This window comes from Saccoglossus kowalevskii, chromosome 4 (assembly GCF_978046115.1).
Source record: "Saccoglossus kowalevskii chromosome 4, keSacKowa6.1, whole genome shotgun sequence".
In the NCBI taxonomy this organism is placed as follows: Eukaryota; Metazoa; Hemichordata; class Enteropneusta; family Harrimaniidae; genus Saccoglossus; species Saccoglossus kowalevskii.
The window spans coordinates 46,184,261-46,206,513 of record NC_140644.1 but is presented as its reverse complement, the minus strand read 5'-3'; the positions used below and the strand labels follow the sequence as shown (position 1 = coordinate 46,206,513).

The following is a 22,253-nucleotide window of genomic DNA, read 5'->3' as shown; positions in this document are numbered from 1 at the left end:
CACATTCCCAATTGTCAACCAGGCAGGTATAAGCAAATTCACATTCCCAATTGCCAACCATGCAGGTATAAGCAAATTCATATTTCCAAATGTCAACCAGGCAGGTATAAGAAAATTCACATTCCCAATTGCCAACCATGCAGGTATAAGCAAATTCACATTCCCAATTGCCAACCATGCAGGTATAAGCAAATTCACATTCCCAATTGCCAACCATGCAGGTATGAGCAAATTCACATTCCCAATTGCCAACCATGCAGGTATAAGCAAATTCACATTCCCAATTGCCAACCATGCAGGTATAAGCAGATTCACATTCCCAATTGCCAACCATGCAGGTATAAGCAAATTCACATTCCCAATTGCCAACCATGCAGGTATAAGCAGATTCACATTCCCAATTGTCAACCATGCAGGTATAAGCAGATTCACATTCCCAATTGCCAACCATGCAGGTATAAGCAAATTCACATTCCCAATTGCCAACCATGCAGGTATAAGCAAATTCACATTCCCAAATGTCAACCATGCAGGTATAAGCAAATTCACATTCCCAAATGTCAACCATGCAGGTATAAGCAGATTCACATTCCCAATTGCCAACCATGCAGGTATAAGCAAATTCACATTCCCAATTGCCAACCATGCAGGTATAAGCAAATTCACATTCCCAAATGTCAACCATGCAGGTATAAGCAAATTCACATTCCCAATTGCCAACCATGCAGGTATAAGCAGTTTCACATTCCCAATTGTCAACCATGCAGGTATAAGCAAATTCATATTTCCAAATGCCAACCATGCAGGTATAAGCAGATTCACATTCCCAATTGCCAACCATGCAGGTATAGGCAAATTCACATTCCCAATTGCCAACCATGCAGGTATAAGCAGATTCACATTCCCAATTGCCAACCATGCAGGTATAAGCAGATTCACATTCCCAATTGCCAACCATGCAGGTATAAGCAGATTCACATTCCCAATTGCCAACCATGCAGGTATAAGCAGATTCACATTCCCAATTGCCAACCATGCAGGTATAAGCAGATTCACATTCCCAATCGTCAACCATGCAGGTATAAGCAAATTCACATTCCCAATTGCCAACCATGCAGGTATAAGCAAATTCACATTCCCAATTGCCAACCATGCAGGTATAAGCAGTTTCACATTCCCAAATGTCAACCATGCAGGTATAAGCACATTCACATTCCCAATTGCCAACCATGCAGGTATAAGCAGATTCACATTCCCAATTGCCAACCATGCAGGTATAAGCAGATTCACATTCCCAATCGTCAACCATGCAGGTATAAGCAGATTCACATTCCCAATCGTCAACCATGCAGGTATAAGCAGATTCACATTCCCAATTGCCAACCATGCAGGTATAAGCAAATTCACATTCCCAATTGCCAACCATGCAGGTATAAGCAAATTCACATTCCCAATCGTCAACCATGCAGGTATAAGCAGATTCACATTCCCAATTGCCAACCATGCAGGTATAAGCAGATTCACATTCCCAATCGTCAACCATGCAGGTATAAGCAGATTCACATTCCCAATCGTCAGCCATGCAGGTATAAGCAAATTCACATTCCCAATTGCCAACCATGCAGGTATAAGCAGATTCACATTCCCAATTGCCAACCATGCAGGTATAAGCAAATTCACATTCCCAATTGGCAACCATGCAGGTATAAGCAGTTTCACATTCCCAATTGCCAACCATGCAGGTATAAGCAGTTTCACATTCCCAAATGTCAACCATGCAGGTATAAGCAGTTTCACATTCCCAAATTTCAACCATGCAGGTATAAGCAGATTCACATTCCCAATCGTCAACCATGCAGGTATAAGCAGATTCACATTCCCAATTGCCAACCATGCAGGTATAAACAAATTCACATTCCCAATTGCCAACCATGCAGGTATAAGCAAATTCACATTCCCAATTGCCAACCATGCAGGTATAAGCAGTTTCACATTCCCAAATGTCAACCATGCAGGTATAAGCAGATTCACATTCCCAATTGCCAACCATGCAGGTATAAGCAAATTCATATTTCCAAATGCCAACCATGCAGGTATAAGCAAATTCACATTCCCAATTGCCAACCATGCAGGTATAAGCAAATTCATATTTCCAAATGCCAACCATGCAAGTATAAGCAAATTCATATTCCCAAATGCCAACCATGCAGGTATAAGCAAATTCATATTCCCAATTGCCAACTATGCAGGTATAAGCAAATTCATATTTCCAAATGCCAACCATGCAAGTATAAGCAAATTCATATTCCCAAATGCCAACCATGCAGGTATAAGCAAATTCATATTCCCAATTGCCAACCATGCAGGTATAAGCAAATTCACATTCCCAATTGCCAACCATGCAGGTATAAGCAAATTCATATTTCCAAATGTCAACCAGGCAGGTATAAGCAAATTCACATTCCCAAATGACAACCATGCAGGTATAAGCAAATTCATATTTCCAAATGTCAACCAGGCAGGTATAAGCAAATTCACATTCCCAATTGCCAACCATGCAGGTATAAGCAAATTCATATTTCCAAATGTCAACCAGGCAGGTATAAGCAAATTCACATTCCCAAATGACAACCATGCAGGTATAAGCAAATTCATATTTCCAAATGTCAACCAGGCAGGTATAAGCAAATTCACATTCCCAAATGCCAACCATGCAGGTATAAGCAAATTCACATTCCCAATTGCCAACCATGCAGGTATAAGCAGATTCACATTCCCAATTGCCAACCATGCAGGTATTAGCAGATTCACATTCCCAATTGCCAACCATGCAGGTATAAGCAGATTCACATTCCCAATTGCCAACCATGCAGGTATAAGCAGATTCACATTCCCAATTGCCAACCATGCAGGTATAAGCAAATTCACATTCCCAATTGCCAACCATGCAGGTATAAGCAGTTTCACATTCCCAAATGTCAACCATGCATGTATAAGCAGATTCACATTCCCAAATGTCAACCATGCAGGTATAAGCAGATTCACATTCCCAATTGCCAACCATGCAGGTATAAGCAAATTCACATTCCCAATTGCCAACCATGCAGGTATAAGCAGTTTCACATTCCCAAATGTCAACCATGCAGGTATAAGCACATTCACATTCCCAATTGCCAACCATGCAGGTATAAGCAAATTCATATTTCCAAATGCCAACCATGCAGGTATAAGCCAATTCATATTTCCAAATGCCAACCATGCAGGTATAAGCAAATTCACATTCCCAATTGTCAACCATGCAGGTATAAGCAAATTCATATTTCCAAATGTCAACCATGCAGGTATAAGCAAATTCACATTCCCAATTGTCAACCAGGCAGGTATGAGCAAATTCACATTCCCAATTGCCAACCATGCAGGTATAAGCAAATTCACATTTACAAATGCCAACCAGGCAGGTATAAGCAGATTCACATTCCCAATTGTCAACCAGGCAGGTATAAGCAAATTCACATTTACAAATGCCAACCAGGCAGGTATAAGCAAATTCACATTCCCAATTGTCAACCAGGCAGGTATAAGCAAATTCACATTCCCAATTGTCAACCAGGCAGGTATAAGCAAATTCACATTCCCAATTGCCAACCATGCAGGTATAAGCAAATTCACATTTACAAATGCCAACCAGGCAGGTATAAGCAGATTCACATTCCCAATTGTCAACCAGGCAGGTATAAGCAAATTCACATTTACAAATGCCAACCAGGCAGGTATAAGCAAATTCACATTCCCAATTGTCAACCAGGCAGGTATAATCAAATTCACATTCCCAATTGTCAACCAGGCAGGTATAAGCAAATTCACATTCCCAATTGCCAACCATGCAGGTATAAGCAAATTCACATTTACAAATGCCAACCAGGCAGGTATAAGCAGATTCACATTCCCAAATGTCAACCATGCATGTATAAGCAGATTCACATTCCTAAATGTCAACCATGCAGGTATAAGCAGATTCACATTCCCAATTGCCAACCATGCAGGTATAAGGAAATTCACATTTACAAATGCCAACCAGGCAGGTATAAGCAGATTCACATTCCCAATTGTCAACCAGGCAGGTATAAGCAAATTCACATTTACAAATGCCAACCAGGCAGGTATAAGCAGATTCACATTCCCAAATGTCAACCATGCATGTATAAGCAGATTCACATTCCCAAATGTCAACCATGCAGGTATAAGCAGATTCACATTCCCAATTGCCAACCATGCAGGTATAAGCAAATTCACATTTACAAATGCCAACCAGGCAGGTATAAGCAGATTCACATTCCCAATTGTCAACCAGGCAGGTATAAGCAAATTCACATTTACAAATGCCAACCAGGCAGGTATAAGCAAATTCACATTCCCAATTGTCAACCAGGCAGGTATAAGCAAATTCACATTCCCAATTGTCAACCAGGCAGGTATAAGCAAATTCACATTCCCAATTGCCAACCATGCAGGTATAAGCAAATTCATATTTCCAAATGTCAACCAGGCAGGTATAAGAAAATTCACATTCCCAATTGCCAACCATGCAGGTATAAGCAAATTCACATTCCCAATTGCCAACCATGCAGGTATAAGCAAATTCACATTCCCAATTGCCAACCATGCAGGTATAAGCAAATTCACATTCCCAATTGCCAACCATGCAGGTATAAGCAGATTCACATTCCCAATTGCCAACCATGCAGGTATAAGCAAATTCACATTCCCAATTGCCAACCATGCAGGTATAAGCAGATTCACATTCCCAATTGTCAACCATGCAGGTATAAGCAGATTCACATTCCCAATTGCCAACCATGCAGGTATAAGCAAATTCACATTCCCAATTGCCAACCATGCAGGTATAAGCAAATTCACATTCCCAAATGTCAACCATGCAGGTATAAGCAAATTCACATTCCCAAATGTCAACCATGCAGGTATAAGCAGATTCACATTCCCAATTGCCAACCATGCAGGTATAAGCAAATTCACATTCCCAATTGCCAACCATGCAGGTATAAGCAAATTCACATTCCCAAATGTCAACCATGCAGGTATAAGCAAATTCACATTCCCAATTGCCAACCATGCAGGTATAAGCAGTTTCACATTCCCAAATGTCAACCATGCAGGTATAAGCAGTTTCACATTCCCAAATTTCAACCATGCAGGTATAAGCAGATTCACATTCCCAATCGTCAACCATGCAGGTATAAGCAGATTCACATTCCCAATTGCCAACCATGCAGGTATAAACAAATTCACATTCCCAATTGCCAACCATGCAGGTATAAGCAAATTCACATTCCCAATTGCCAACCATGCAGGTATAAGCAGTTTCACATTCCCAAATGTCAACCATGCAGGTATAAGCAGATTCACATTCCCAATTGCCAACCATGCAGGTATAAGCAAATTCATATTTCCAAATGCCAACCATGCAGGTATAAGCAAATTCACATTCCCAATTGCCAACCATGCAGGTATAAGCAAATTCATATTTCCAAATGCCAACCATGCAAGTATAAGCAAATTCATATTCCCAAATGCCAACCATGCAGGTATAAGCAAATTCATATTCCCAATTGCCAACTATGCAGGTATAAGCAAATTCATATTTCCAAATGCCAACCATGCAAGTATAAGCAAATTCATATTCCCAAATGCCAACCATGCAGGTATAAGCAAATTCATATTCCCAATTGCCAACCATGCAGGTATAAGCAAATTCACATTCCCAATTGCCAACCATGCAGGTATAAGCAAATTCATATTTCCAAATGTCAACCAGGCAGGTATAAGCAAATTCACATTCCCAAATGACAACCATGCAGGTATAAGCAAATTCATATTTCCAAATGTCAACCAGGCAGGTATAAGCAAATTCACATTCCCAATTGCCAACCATGCAGGTATAAGCAAATTCATATTTCCAAATGCCAACCATGCAGGTATAAGCAAATTCACATTCCCAAATGTCAACCATGCAGGTATAAGCAGATTCACATTCCCAATTGCCAACCATGCAGGTATAAGCAAATTCACATTCCCAATTGCCAACCATGCAGGTATAAGCAGTTTCACATTCCCAAATGTCAACCATGCAGGTATAAGCACATTCACATTCCCAATTGCCAACCATGCAGGTATAAGCAAATTCATATTTCCAAATGCCAACCATGCAGGTATAAGCCAATTCATATTTCCAAATGCCAACCATGCAGGTATAAGCAAATTCACATTCCCAATTGTCAACCATGCAGGTATAAGCAAATTCATATTTCCAAATGTCAACCATGCAGGTATAAGCAAATTCACATTCCCAATTGTCAACCAGGCAGGTATGAGCAAATTCACATTCCCAATTGCCAACCATGCAGGTATAAGCAAATTCACATTTACAAATGCCAACCAGGCAGGTATAAGCAGATTCACATTCCCAATTGTCAACCAGGCAGGTATAAGCAAATTCACATTTACAAATGCCAACCAGGCAGGTATAAGCAAATTCACATTCCCAATTGTCAACCAGGCAGGTATAAGCAAATTCACATTCCCAATTGTCAACCAGGCAGGTATAAGCAAATTCACATTCCCAATTGCCAACCATGCAGGTATAAGCAAATTCACATTTACAAATGCCAACCAGGCAGGTATAAGCAGATTCACATTCCCAATTGTCAACCAGGCAGGTATAAGCAAATTCACATTTACAAATGCCAACCAGGCAGGTATAAGCAAATTCACATTCCCAATTGTCAACCAGGCAGGTATAATCAAATTCACATTCCCAATTGTCAACCAGGCAGGTATAAGCAAATTCACATTCCCAATTGCCAACCATGCAGGTATAAGCAAATTCACATTTACAAATGCCAACCAGGCAGGTATAAGCAGATTCACATTCCCAAATGTCAACCATGCATGTATAAGCAGATTCACATTCCTAAATGTCAACCATGCAGGTATAAGCAGATTCACATTCCCAATTGCCAACCATGCAGGTATAAGCAAATTCACATTTACAAATGCCAACCAGGCAGGTATAAGCAGATTCACATTCCCAATTGTCAACCAGGCAGGTATAAGCAAATTCACATTTACAAATGCCAACCAGGCAGGTATAAGCAGATTCACATTCCCAAATGTCAACCATGCATGTATAAGCAGATTCACATTCCCAAATGTCAACCATGCAGGTATAAGCAGATTCACATTCCCAATTGCCAACCATGCAGGTATAAGCAAATTCACATTTACAAATGCCAACCAGGCAGGTATAAGCAGATTCACATTCCCAATTGTCAACCAGGCAGGTATAAGCAAATTCACATTTACAAATGCCAACCAGGCAGGTATAAGCAAATTCACATTCCCAATTGTCAACCAGGCAGGTATAAGCAAATTCACATTCCCAATTGTCAACCAGGCAGGTATAAGCAAATTCACATTCCCAATTGCCAACCATGCAGGTATAAGCAAATTCATATTTCCAAATGTCAACCAGGCAGGTATAAGAAAATTCACATTCCCAATTGCCAACCATGCAGGTATAAGCAAATTCACATTCCCAATTGCCAACCATGCAGGTATAAGCAAATTCACATTCCCAATTGCCAACCATGCAGGTATAAGCAAATTCACATTCCCAATTGCCAACCATGCAGGTATAAGCAGTTTCACATTCCCAAATGTCAACCATGCAGGTATAAGCAGATTCACATTCCCAATTGCCAACCATGCAGGTATAAGCAAATTCATATTTCCAAATGCCAACCATGCAGGTATAAGCAAATTCACATTCCCAATTGCCAACCATGCAGGTATAAGCAAATTCATATTTCCAAATGCCAACCATGCAAGTATAAGCAAATTCATATTCCCAAATGCCAACCATGCAGGTATAAGCAAATTCATATTCCCAATTGCCAACTATGCAGGTATAAGCAAATTCATATTTCCAAATGCCAACCATGCAAGTATAAGCAAATTCATATTCCCAAATGCCAACCATGCAGGTATAAGCAAATTCATATTCCCAATTGCCAACCATGCAGGTATAAGCAAATTCACATTCCCAATTGCCAACCATGCAGGTATAAGCAAATTCATATTTCCAAATGTCAACCAGGCAGGTATAAGCAAATTCACATTCCCAAATGACAACCATGCAGGTATAAGCAAATTCATATTTCCAAATGTCAACCAGGCAGGTATAAGCAAATTCACATTCCCAATTGCCAACCATGCAGGTATAAGCAAATTCATATTTCCAAATGTCAACCAGGCAGGTATAAGCAAATTCACATTCCCAAATGACAACCATGCAGGTATAAGCAAATTCATATTTCCAAATGTCAACCAGGCAGGTATAAGCAAATTCACATTCCCAAATGCCAACCATGCAGGTATAAGCAAATTCACATTCCCAATTGCCAACCATGCAGGTATAAGCAGATTCACATTCCCAATTGCCAACCATGCAGGTATTAGCAGATTCACATTCCCAATTGCCAACCATGCAGGTATAAGCAGATTCACATTCCCAATTGCCAACCATGCAGGTATAAGCAGATTCACATTCCCAATTGCCAACCATGCAGGTATAAGCAAATTCACATTCCCAATTGCCAACCATGCAGGTATAAGCAGTTTCACATTCCCAAATGTCAACCATGCATGTATAAGCAGATTCACATTCCCAAATGTCAACCATGCAGGTATAAGCAGATTCACATTCCCAATTGCCAACCATGCAGGTATAAGCAAATTCACATTCCCAATTGCCAACCATGCAGGTATAAGCAGTTTCACATTCCCAAATGTCAACCATGCAGGTATAAGCACATTCACATTCCCAATTGCCAACCATGCAGGTATAAGCAAATTCATATTTCCAAATGCCAACCATGCAGGTATAAGCCAATTCATAATTCCAAATGTCAACCAGGCAGGTATAAGCAAATTCACATTCCCAAATGACAACCATGCAGGTATAAGCAAATTCATATTTCCAAATGTCAACCAGGCAGGTATAAGCAAATTCACATTCCCAAATGCCAACCATGCAGGTATAAGCAAATTCACATTCCCAATTGCCAACCATGCAGGTATAAGCAGATTCACATTCCCAATTGCCAACCATGCAGGTATTAGCAGATTCACATTCCCAATTGCCAACCATGCAGGTATAAGCAGATTCACATTCCCAATTGCCAACCATGCAGGTATAAGCAGATTCACATTCCCAATTGCCAACCATGCAGGTATAAGCAAATTCACATTCCCAATTGCCAACCATGCAGGTATAAGCAGTTTCACATTCCCAAATGTCAACCATGCATGTATAAGCAGATTCACATTCCCAAATGTCAACCATGCAGGTATAAGCAGATTCACATTCCCAATTGCCAACCATGCAGGTATAAGCAAATTCACATTCCCAATTGCCAACCATGCAGGTATAAGCAGTTTCACATTCCCAAATGTCAACCATGCAGGTATAAGCACATTCACATTCCCAATTGCCAACCATGCAGGTATAAGCAAATTCATATTTCCAAATGCCAACCATGCAGGTATAAGCCAATTCATATTTCCAAATGCCAACCATGCAGGTATAAGCAAATTCACATTCCCAATTGTCAACCATGCAGGTATAAGCAAATTCATATTTCCAAATGTCAACCATGCAGGTATAAGCAAATTCACATTCCCAATTGTCAACCAGGCAGGTATGAGCAAATTCACATTCCCAATTGCCAACCATGCAGGTATAAGCAAATTCACATTTACAAATGCCAACCAGGCAGGTATAAGCAGATTCACATTCCCAATTGTCAACCAGGCAGGTATAAGCAAATTCACATTTACAAATGCCAACCAGGCAGGTATAAGCAAATTCACATTCCCAATTGTCAACCAGGCAGGTATAAGCAAATTCACATTCCCAATTGTCAACCAGGCAGGTATAAGCAAATTCACATTCCCAATTGCCAACCATGCAGGTATAAGCAAATTCACATTTACAAATGCCAACCATGCAGGTATAAGCAGTTTCACATTCCCAAATGTCAACCATGCATGTATAAGCAGATTCACATTCCCAAATGTCAACCATGCAGGTATAAGCAGATTCACATTCCCAATTGCCAACCATGCAGGTATAAGCAAATTCACATTCCCAATTGCCAACCATGCAGGTATAAGCAGTTTCACATTCCCAAATGTCAACCATGCAGGTATAAGCACATTCACATTCCCAATTGCCAACCATGCAGGTATAAGCAAATTCATATTTCCAAATGCCAACCATGCAGGTATAAGCCAATTCATAATTCCAAATGTCAACCAGGCAGGTATAAGCAAATTCACATTCCCAAATGACAACCATGCAGGTATAAGCAAATTCATATTTCCAAATGTCAACCAGGCAGGTATAAGCAAATTCACATTCCCAAATGCCAACCATGCAGGTATAAGCAAATTCACATTCCCAATTGCCAACCATGCAGGTATAAGCAGATTCACATTCCCAATTGCCAACCATGCAGGTATTAGCAGATTCACATTCCCAATTGCCAACCATGCAGGTATAAGCAGATTCACATTCCCAATTGCCAACCATGCAGGTATAAGCAGATTCACATTCCCAATTGCCAACCATGCAGGTATAAGCAAATTCACATTCCCAATTGCCAACCATGCAGGTATAAGCAGTTTCACATTCCCAAATGTCAACCATGCATGTATAAGCAGATTCACATTCCCAAATGTCAACCATGCAGGTATAAGCAGATTCACATTCCCAATTGCCAACCATGCAGGTATAAGCAAATTCACATTCCCAATTGCCAACCATGCAGGTATAAGCAGTTTCACATTCCCAAATGTCAACCATGCAGGTATAAGCACATTCACATTCCCAATTGCCAACCATGCAGGTATAAGCAAATTCATATTTCCAAATGCCAACCATGCAGGTATAAGCCAATTCATATTTCCAAATGCCAACCATGCAGGTATAAGCAAATTCACATTCCCAATTGTCAACCATGCAGGTATAAGCAAATTCATATTTCCAAATGTCAACCATGCAGGTATAAGCAAATTCACATTCCCAATTGTCAACCAGGCAGGTATGAGCAAATTCACATTCCCAATTGCCAACCATGCAGGTATAAGCAAATTCACATTTACAAATGCCAACCAGGCAGGTATAAGCAGATTCACATTCCCAATTGTCAACCAGGCAGGTATAAGCAAATTCACATTTACAAATGCCAACCAGGCAGGTATAAGCAAATTCACATTCCCAATTGTCAACCAGGCAGGTATAAGCAAATTCACATTCCCAATTGTCAACCAGGCAGGTATAAGCAAATTCACATTCCCAATTGCCAACCATGCAGGTATAAGCAAATTCACATTTACAAATGCCAACCAGGCAGGTATAAGCAGATTCACATTCCCAATTGTCAACCAGGCAGGTATAAGCAAATTCACATTTACAAATGCCAACCAGGCAGGTATAAGCAAATTCACATTCCCAATTGTCAACCAGGCAGGTATAATCAAATTCACATTCCCAATTGTCAACCAGGCAGGTATAAGCAAATTCACATTCCCAATTGCCAACCATGCAGGTATAAGCAAATTCACATTTACAAATGCCAACCAGGCAGGTATAAGCAGATTCACATTCCCAAATGTCAACCATGCATGTATAAGCAGATTCACATTCCTAAATGTCAACCATGCAGGTATAAGCAGATTCACATTCCCAATTGCCAACCATGCAGGTATAAGCAAATTCACATTTACAAATGCCAACCAGGCAGGTATAAGCAGATTCACATTCCCAATTGTCAACCAGGCAGGTATAAGCAAATTCACATTTACAAATGCCAACCAGGCAGGTATAAGCAGATTCACATTCCCAAATGTCAACCATGCATGTATAAGCAGATTCACATTCCCAAATGTCAACCATGCAGGTATAAGCAGATTCACATTCCCAATTGCCAACCATGCAGGTATAAGCAAATTCACATTTACAAATGCCAACCAGGCAGGTATAAGCAGATTCACATTCCCAATTGTCAACCAGGCAGGTATAAGCAAATTCACATTTACAAATGCCAACCAGGCAGGTATAAGCAAATTCACATTCCCAATTGTCAACCAGGCAGGTATAAGCAAATTCACATTCCCAATTGTCAACCAGGCAGGTATAAGCAAATTCACATTCCCAATTGCCAACCATGCAGGTATAAGCAAATTCATATTTCCAAATGTCAACCAGGCAGGTATAAGAAAATTCACATTCCCAATTGCCAACCATGCAGGTATAAGCAAATTCACATTCCCAATTGCCAACCATGCAGGTATAAGCAAATTCACATTCCCAATTGCCAACCATGCAGGTATAAGCAAATTCACATTCCCAATTGCCAACCATGCAGGTATAAGCAGATTCACATTCCCAATTGCCAACCATGCAGGTATAAGCAAATTCACATTCCCAATTGCCAACCATGCAGGTATAAGCAGATTCACATTCCCAATTGTCAACCATGCAGGTATAAGCAGATTCACATTCCCAATTGCCAACCATGCAGGTATAAGCAAATTCACATTCCCAATTGCCAACCATGCAGGTATAAGCAAATTCACATTCCCAAATGTCAACCATGCAGGTATAAGCAAATTCACATTCCCAAATGTCAACCATGCAGGTATAAGCAGATTCACATTCCCAATTGCCAACCATGCAGGTATAAGCAAATTCACATTCCCAATTGCCAACCATGCAGGTATAAGCAAATTCACATTCCCAAATGTCAACCATGCAGGTATAAGCAAATTCACATTCCCAATTGCCAACCATGCAGGTATAAGCAGTTTCACATTCCCAATTGTCAACCATGCAGGTATAAGCAAATTCATATTTCCAAATGCCAACCATGCAGGTATAAGCAGATTCACATTCCCAATTGCCAACCATGCAGGTATAGGCAAATTCACATTCCCAATTGCCAACCATGCAGGTATAAGCAGATTCACATTCCCAATTGCCAACCATGCAGGTATAAGCAGATTCACATTCCCAATTGCCAACCATGCAGGTATAAGCAGATTCACATTCCCAATTGCCAACCATGCAGGTATAAGCAGATTCACATTCCCAATTGCCAACCATGCAGGTATAAGCAGATTCACATTCCCAATCGTCAACCATGCAGGTATAAGCAAATTCACATTCCCAATTGCCAACCATGCAGGTATAAGCAAATTCACATTCCCAATTGCCAACCATGCAGGTATAAGCAGTTTCACATTCCCAAATGTCAACCATGCAGGTATAAGCACATTCACATTCCCAATTGCCAACCATGCAGGTATAAGCAGATTCACATTCCCAATTGCCAACCATGCAGGTATAAGCAGATTCACATTCCCAATCGTCAACCATGCAGGTATAAGCAGATTCACATTCCCAATCGTCAACCATGCAGGTATAAGCAGATTCACATTCCCAATTGCCAACCATGCAGGTATAAGCAAATTCACATTCCCAATTGCCAACCATGCAGGTATAAGCAAATTCACATTCCCAATCGTCAACCATGCAGGTATAAGCAGATTCACATTCCCAATTGCCAACCATGCAGGTATAAGCAGATTCACATTCCCAATCGTCAACCATGCAGGTATAAGCAGATTCACATTCCCAATCGTCAGCCATGCAGGTATAAGCAAATTCACATTCCCAATTGCCAACCATGCAGGTATAAGCAGATTCACATTCCCAATTGCCAACCATGCAGGTATAAGCAAATTCACATTCCCAATTGCCAACCATGCAGGTATAAGCAGTTTCACATTCCCAATTGCCAACCATGCAGGTATAAGCAGTTTCACATTCCCAAATGTCAACCATGCAGGTATAAGCAGTTTCACATTCCCAAATTTCAACCATGCAGGTATAAGCAGATTCACATTCCCAATCGTCAACCATGCAGGTATAAGCAGATTCACATTCCCAATTGCCAACCATGCAGGTATAAACAAATTCACATTCCCAATTGCCAACCATGCAGGTATAAGCAAATTCACATTCCCAATTGCCAACCATGCAGGTATAAGCAGTTTCACATTCCCAAATGTCAACCATGCAGGTATAAGCAAATTCATATTTCCAAATGCCAACCATGCAGGTATAAGCAAATTCACATTCCCAATTGCCAACCATGCAGGTATAAGCAAATTCATATTCCCAAATGCCAACCATGCAGGTATAAGCAAATTCATATTTCCAAATGCCAACCATGCAAGTATAAGCAAATTCATATTCCCAAATGCCAACCATGCAGGTATAAGCAAATTCATATTCCCAATTGCCAACTATGCAGGTATAAGCAAATTCATATTTCCAAATGCCAACCATGCAAGTATAAGCAAATTCATATTCCCAAATGCCAACCATGCAGGTATAAGCAAATTCATATTCCCAATTGCCAACCATGCAGGTATAAGCAAATTCACATTCCCAATTGCCAACCATGCAGGTATAAGCAAATTCATATTTCCAAATGTCAACCAGGCAGGTATAAGCAAATTCACATTCCCAAATGACAACCATGCAGGTATAAGCAAATTCATATTTCCAAATGTCAACCAGGCAGGTATAAGCAAATTCACATTCCCAATTGCCAACCATGCAGGTATAAGCAAATTCATATTTCCAAATGTCAACCAGGCAGGTATAAGCAAATTCACATTCCCAAATGACAACCATGCAGGTATAAGCAAATTCATATTTCCAAATGTCAACCAGGCAGGTATAAGCAAATTCACATTCCCAAATGCCAACCATGCAGGTATAAGCAAATTCACATTCCCAATTGCCAACCATGCAGGTATAAGCAGATTCACATTCCCAATTGCCAACCATGCAGGTATTAGCAGATTCACATTCCCAATTGCCAACCATGCAGGTATAAGCAGATTCACATTCCCAATTGCCAACCATGCAGGTATAAGCAGATTCACATTCCCAATTGCCAACCATGCAGGTATAAGCAAATTCACATTCCCAATTGCCAACCATGCAGGTATAAGCAGTTTCACATTCCCAAATGTCAACCATGCATGTATAAGCAGATTCACATTCCCAAATGTCAACCATGCAGGTATAAGCAGATTCACATTCCCAATTGCCAACCATGCAGGTATAAGCAAATTCACATTCCCAATTGCCAACCATGCAGGTATAAGCAGTTTCACATTCCCAAATGTCAACCATGCAGGTATAAGCACATTCACATTCCCAATTGCCAACCATGCAGGTATAAGCAAATTCATATTTCCAAATGCCAACCATGCAGGTATAAGCCAATTCATATTTCCAAATGCCAACCATGCAGGTATAAGCAAATTCACATTCCCAATTGTCAACCATGCAGGTATAAGCAAATTCATATTTCCAAATGTCAACCATGCAGGTATAAGCAAATTCACATTCCCAATTGTCAACCAGGCAGGTATGAGCAAATTCACATTCCCAATTGCCAACCATGCAGGTATAAGCAAATTCACATTTACAAATGCCAACCAGGCAGGTATAAGCAGATTCACATTCCCAATTGTCAACCAGGCAGGTATAAGCAAATTCACATTTACAAATGCCAACCAGGCAGGTATAAGCAAATTCACATTCCCAATTGTCAACCAGGCAGGTATAAGCAAATTCACATTCCCAATTGTCAACCAGGCAGGTATAAGCAAATTCACATTCCCAATTGCCAACCATGCAGGTATAAGCAAATTCACATTTACAAATGCCAACCAGGCAGGTATAAGCAGATTCACATTCCCAATTGTCAACCAGGCAGGTATAAGCAAATTCACATTTACAAATGCCAACCAGGCAGGTATAAGCAAATTCACATTCCCAATTGTCAACCAGGCAGGTATAAGCAAATTCACATTCCCAATTGTCAACCAGGCAGGTATAAGCAAATTCACATTCCCAATTGCCAACCATGCAGGTATAAGCAAATTCACATTTACAAATGCCAACCAGGCAGGTATAAGCAGATTCACATTCCCAAATGTCAACCATGCATGTATAAGCAGATTCACATTCCCAAATGTCAACCATGCAGGTATAAGCAGATTCACATTCCCAATTGCCAACCATGCAGGTATAAGCAAATTCACATTTACAAATGCCAACCAGGCAGGTATAAGCAGATTCACATTCCCAATTGTCAACCAGGCAGGTATAAGCAAATTCACATTTACAAATGCCAACCAGGCAGGTATAAGCAAATTCACATTCCCAATTGTCAACCAGGCAGGTATAAGCAAATTCACATTCCCAATTGTCAACCAGGCAGGTATAAGCAAATTCACATTCCCAATTGCCAACCATGCAGGTATAAGCAAATTCATATTTCCAAATGTCAACCAGGCAGGTATAAGAAAATTCACATTCCCAATTGCCAACCATGCAGGTATAAGCAAATTCACATTCCCAATTGCCAACCATGCAGGTATAAGCAAATTCACATTCCCAATTGCCAACCATGCAGGTATAAGCAAATTCACATTCCCAATTGCCAACCATGCAGGTATAAGCAGATTCACATTCCCAATTGCCAACCATGCAGGTATAAGCAAATTCACATTCCCAATTGCCAACCATGCAGGTATAAGCAGATTCACATTCCCAATTGTCAACCATGCAGGTATAAGCAGATTCACATTCCCAATTGCCAACCATGCAGGTATAAGCAAATTCACATTCCCAATTGCCAACCATGCAGGTATAAGCAAATTCACATTCCCAAATGTCAACCATGCAGGTATAAGCAAATTCACATTCCCAAATGTCAACCATGCAGGTATAAGCAGATTCACATTCCCAATTGCCAACCATGCAGGTATAAGCAAATTCACATTCCCAATTGCCAACCATGCAGGTATAAGCAAATTCACATTCCCAAATGTCAACCATGCAGGTATAAGCAAATTCACATTCCCAATTGCCAACCATGCAGGTATAAGCAGTTTCACATTCCCAATTGTCAACCATGCAGGTATAAGCAAATTCATATTTCCAAATGCCAACCATGCAGGTATAAGCAGATTCACATTCCCAATTGCCAACCATGCAGGTATAGGCAAATTCACATTCCCAATTGCCAACCATGCAGGTATAAGCAGATTCACATTCCCAATTGCCAACCATGCAGGTATAAGCAGATTCACATTCCCAATTGCCAACCATGCAGGTATAAGCAGATTCACATTCCCAATTGCCAACCATGCAGGTATAAGCAGATTCACATTCCCAATTGCCAACCATGCAGGTATAAGCAGATTCACATTCCCAATCGTCAACCATGCAGGTATAAGCAAATTCACATTCCCAATTGCCAACCATGCAGGTATAAGCAAATTCACATTCCCAATTGCCAACCATGCAGGTATAAGCAGTTTCACATTCCCAAATGTCAACCATGCAGGTATAAGCACATTCACATTCCCAATTGCCAACCATGCAGGTATAAGCAGATTCACATTCCCAATTGCCAACCATGCAGGTATAAGCAGATTCACATTCCCAATCGTCAACCATGCAGGTATAAGCAGATTCACATTCCCAATCGTCAACCATGCAGGTATAAGCAGATTCACATTCCCAATTGCCAACCATGCAGGTATAAGCAAATTCACATTCCCAATTGCCAACCATGCAGGTATAAGCAAATTCACATTCCCAATCGTCAACCATGCAGGTATAAGCAGATTCACATTCCCAATTGCCAACCATGCAGGTATAAGCAGATTCACATTCCCAATCGTCAACCATGCAGGTATAAGCAGATTCACATTCCCAATCGTCAACCATGCAGGTATAAGCAAATTCACATTCCCAATTGCCAACCATGCAGGTATAAGCAGATTCACATTCCCAATTGCCAACCATGCAGGTATAAGCAAATTCACATTCCCAATTGCCAACCATGCAGGTATAAGCAGTTTCACATTCCCAATTGCCAACCATGCAGGTATAAGCAGTTTCACATTCCCAAATGTCAACCATGCAGGTATAAGCAGTTTCACATTCCCAAATTTCAACCATGCAGGTATAAGCAGATTCACATTCCCAATCGTCAACCATGCAGGTATAAGCAGATTCACATTCCCAATTGCCAACCATGCAGGTATAAACAAATTCACATTCCCAATTGCCAACCATGCAGGTATAAGCAAATTCACATTCCCAATTGCCAACCATGCAGGTATAAGCAGTTTCACATTCCCAAATGTCAACCATGCAGGTATAAGCAGATTCACATTCCCAATTGCCAACCATGCAGGTATAAGCAAATTCATATTTCCAAATGCCAACCATGCAGGTATAAGCAAATTCACATTCCCAATTGCCAACCATGCAGGTATAAGCAAATTCATATTCCCAAATGCCAACCATGCAGGTATAAGCAAATTCATATTTCCAAATGCCAACCATGCAAGTATAAGCAAATTCATATTCCCAAATGCCAACCATGCAGGTATAAGCAAATTCATATTCCCAATTGCCAACTATGCAGGTATAAGCAAATTCATATTTCCAAATGCCAACCATGCAAGTATAAGCAAATTCATATTCCCAAATGCCAACCATGCAGGTATAAGCAAATTCATATTCCCAATTGCCAACCATGCAGGTATAAGCAAATTCACATTCCCAATTGCCAACCATGCAGGTATAAGCAAATTCATATTTCCAAATGTCAACCAGGCAGGTATAAGCAAATTCACATTCCCAAATGACAACCATGCAGGTATAAGCAAATTCATATTTCCAAATGTCAACCAGGCAGGTATAAGCAAATTCACATTCCCAATTGCCAACCATGCAGGTATAAGCAAATTCATATTTCCAAATGTCAACCAGGCAGGTATAAGCAAATTCACATTCCCAAATGACAACCATGCAGGTATAAGCAAATTCATATTTCCAAATGTCAACCAGGCAGGTATAAGCAAATTCACATTCCCAAATGCCAACCATGCAGGTATAAGCAAATTCACATTCCCAATTGCCAACCATGCAGGTATAAGCAGATTCACATTCCCAATTGCCAACCATGCAGGTATTAGCAGATTCACATTCCCAATTGCCAACCATGCAGGTATAAGCAGATTCACATTCCCAATTGCCAACCATGCAGGTATAAGCAGATTCACATTCCCAATTGCCAACCATGCAGGTATAAGCAAATTCACATTCCCAATTGCCAACCATGCAGGTATACGCAGTTTCACATTCCCAAATGTCAACCATGCATGTATAAGCAGATTCACATTCCCAAATGTCAACCATGCAGGTATAAGCAGATTCACATTCCCAATTGCCAACCATGCAGGTATAAGCAAATTCACATTCCCAATTGCCAACCATGCAGGTATAAGCAGTTTCACATTCCCAAATGTCAACCATGCAGGTATAAGCACATTCACATTCCCAATTGCCAACCATGCAGGTATAAGCAAATTCATATTTCCAAATGCCAACCATGCAGGTATAAGCCAATTCATATTTCCAAATGCCAACCATGCAGGTATAAGCAAATTCACATTCCCAATTGTCAACCATGCAGGTATAAGCAAATTCATATTTCCAAATGTCAACCATGCAGGTATAAGCAAATTCACATTCCCAATTGTCAACCAGGCAGGTATGAGCAAATTCACATTCCCAATTGCCAACCATGCAGGTATAAGCAAATTCACATTTACAAATGCCAACCAGGCAGGTATAAGCAGATTCACATTCCCAATTGTCAACCAGGCAGGTATAAGCAAATTCACATTTACAAATGCCAACCAGGCAGGTATAAGCAAATTCACATTTACAAATGCCAACCAGGCAGGTATAAGCAAATTCACATTCCCAATTGTCAACCAGGCAGGTATAAGCAAATTCACATTCCCAATTGTCAACCAGGCAGGTATAAGCAAATTCACATTCCCAATTGCCAACCATGCAGGTATAAGCAAATTCACATTTACAAATGCCAACCAGGCAGGTATAAGCAGATTCACATTCCCAATTGTCAACCAGGCAGGTATAAGCAAATTCACATTTACAAATGCCAACCAGGCAGGTATAAGCAAATTCACATTCCCAATTGTCAACCAGGCAGGTATAAGCAGATTCACATTCCCAATTGCCAACCATGCAGGTATAAGCAGATTCATATTCCCAAATGCCAACCATGCAGGTATAAGCAGATTCACATTCCCAAATGCCAACCATGCAGGTATAAGCCAATTCACATTCCCAATTGCCAACCATGCAGGTTTAAGCAAATTCACATTCCCAAATGACAACTACATGTATGCAGGTTTAAGCAAATTCACATTCCCAAATGCCAACCATGCAGGTTTAAGCAAATTCACATTCCCAAATGACAACTATGCAGGTTTAAGCAAATTCACATTCCCAAATGCCAACCATGCAGGTTTAAGCAAATTCACATTCCCAAATGACAACTATGCAGGTTTAAGCAAATTCACATTCCCAATTGCCAACCATGCAGGTTTAAGCAAATTCATATTCCCAAATGCCAACCATGCAGGTATAAGCCAATTCACATTCCCAATTGCCAACCATGCAGGTTTAAGCAAATTCACATTCCCAAATGACAACTATGCAGGTTTAAGCAAATTCACATTCCCAAATGACAACCATGCAGGTATAAGCAAATTCACATTCCCAAATGACAACCATGCAGGTATAAGCAAATTCATATTCCCAATTGCCAACCATGCAGGTATAAGCAAATTCACATTCCCAAATGACAACCATGCAGGTATAAGCAAATTCACATTCCCAAATGTCAACCATGCAGGTATAAGCAAATTCATATTCCCAATTGCCAACCATGCAGGTATAAGCAAATTCACATTCCCAATTGCCAACCATGCAGGTATAAGCAAATTCACATTCCCAAATGACAACCATGCAGGTATAAGCTAATTCACATTCCCAAATGCCAACCATGCAGGTATAAGCAGATTCACATTCCCAAATGCCAACCATGCAGGTATAAGCAGATTTATATTCCCTAATGCCAACCATGTAGTAGGCAGATGTGACACTGAATTACCTCATTTCCATCTGTATTCTGAATAATTCATGTGACATATTTGTGTTCGTTAATATATGCATTTGATTTGATTGAATTGCAGGATCTTCCTCCAAACAAAAAATGTGTGCGAGCAGAGTCATTACTTACAGGTTATCTTATTCGACCTAAAGACAAAGGTTGTGAAATGACATATGTATCACAGTCAGACCCAAAAGGTATGTCTTGACCTTTCATAGCATCAAGGAAATAAGTGTAATGTTAGGCTCAGATGCAGATTTCAGTCTTGGATTCAGATTCAGGTCTTAAATTCTGATTAACCCTAACTATGGATGACTTATGGTGTTTATCTAAGACCCCAACTAGAAAATGTTTTTATTCTTGTCATTGTGTACACCTCACACATTATAGTATATTATATATATGTGCGTGTGTGTGCGTGTGGTTTTGGGGTAGAAATCCATGCATATTAATTACCTAATTTATCTGATAATTAGCTACTTTTTAGCTGTTCCAGGACTGCACCACTGATACCTAAAGAATCACTACTTTCAATTACCCATCATAGACTCCGGCCAGTCAAAATGACTATTTTGAACTGCAGGCATTAATCAGCGATTCTGCCAATGACGGAGAGAATCTAGGTCAGGGGAAGCCCCATGACCCCAAGATTCTTTTCCCTTACTTCACGAACCACGTGACCGAGGCCATTTTTTATCTCCGCACTTTGGGGATGAAAATTTAGCAGCTCTGCCTGGAAGGCCTGCCTTTTTCTGTCCGGGTTTCTGGCTTGGGTTGTTACTGCCGCCGCGGTAACCGACATTGTAGCTGGTAGGATAAGTTTTCCTTGTCATTTTACCCTCGTGTCGTTTCTCCTTTGTGTGTAGTATATTTCACAACAAAGTAACTGAACCCTTAAGCACTTGTTGGTTTTGTTGCGTCACCTTTTCCAACTGTATTTCGCTTCCACCATGCATGTCATGTTCATTTTATGCTTTATCAATGTATTTAGAAATGGAAAAATGTAATGACAGCACCAGA

At 40.3% G+C, this 22,253-nt stretch overlaps 1 protein-coding gene across 1 annotated transcript in view; it reads left to right on the top strand.

Moving 5' to 3' along the window:
* LOC144362329 (START domain-containing protein 10-like) overlaps nucleotides 1-22,253 on the top strand; it is a 144,659-nt gene that overhangs the window by 66,478 nt on the left and 55,928 nt on the right. Inside the window, exon 4 of the mRNA XM_085498185.1 lies at nucleotides 21,316-21,430. Within this exon, the coding sequence (XP_085354311.1) occupies nucleotides 21,316-21,430 (115 nt within the window). The remainder of the gene's footprint in view (nucleotides 1-21,315; nucleotides 21,431-22,253) is intronic.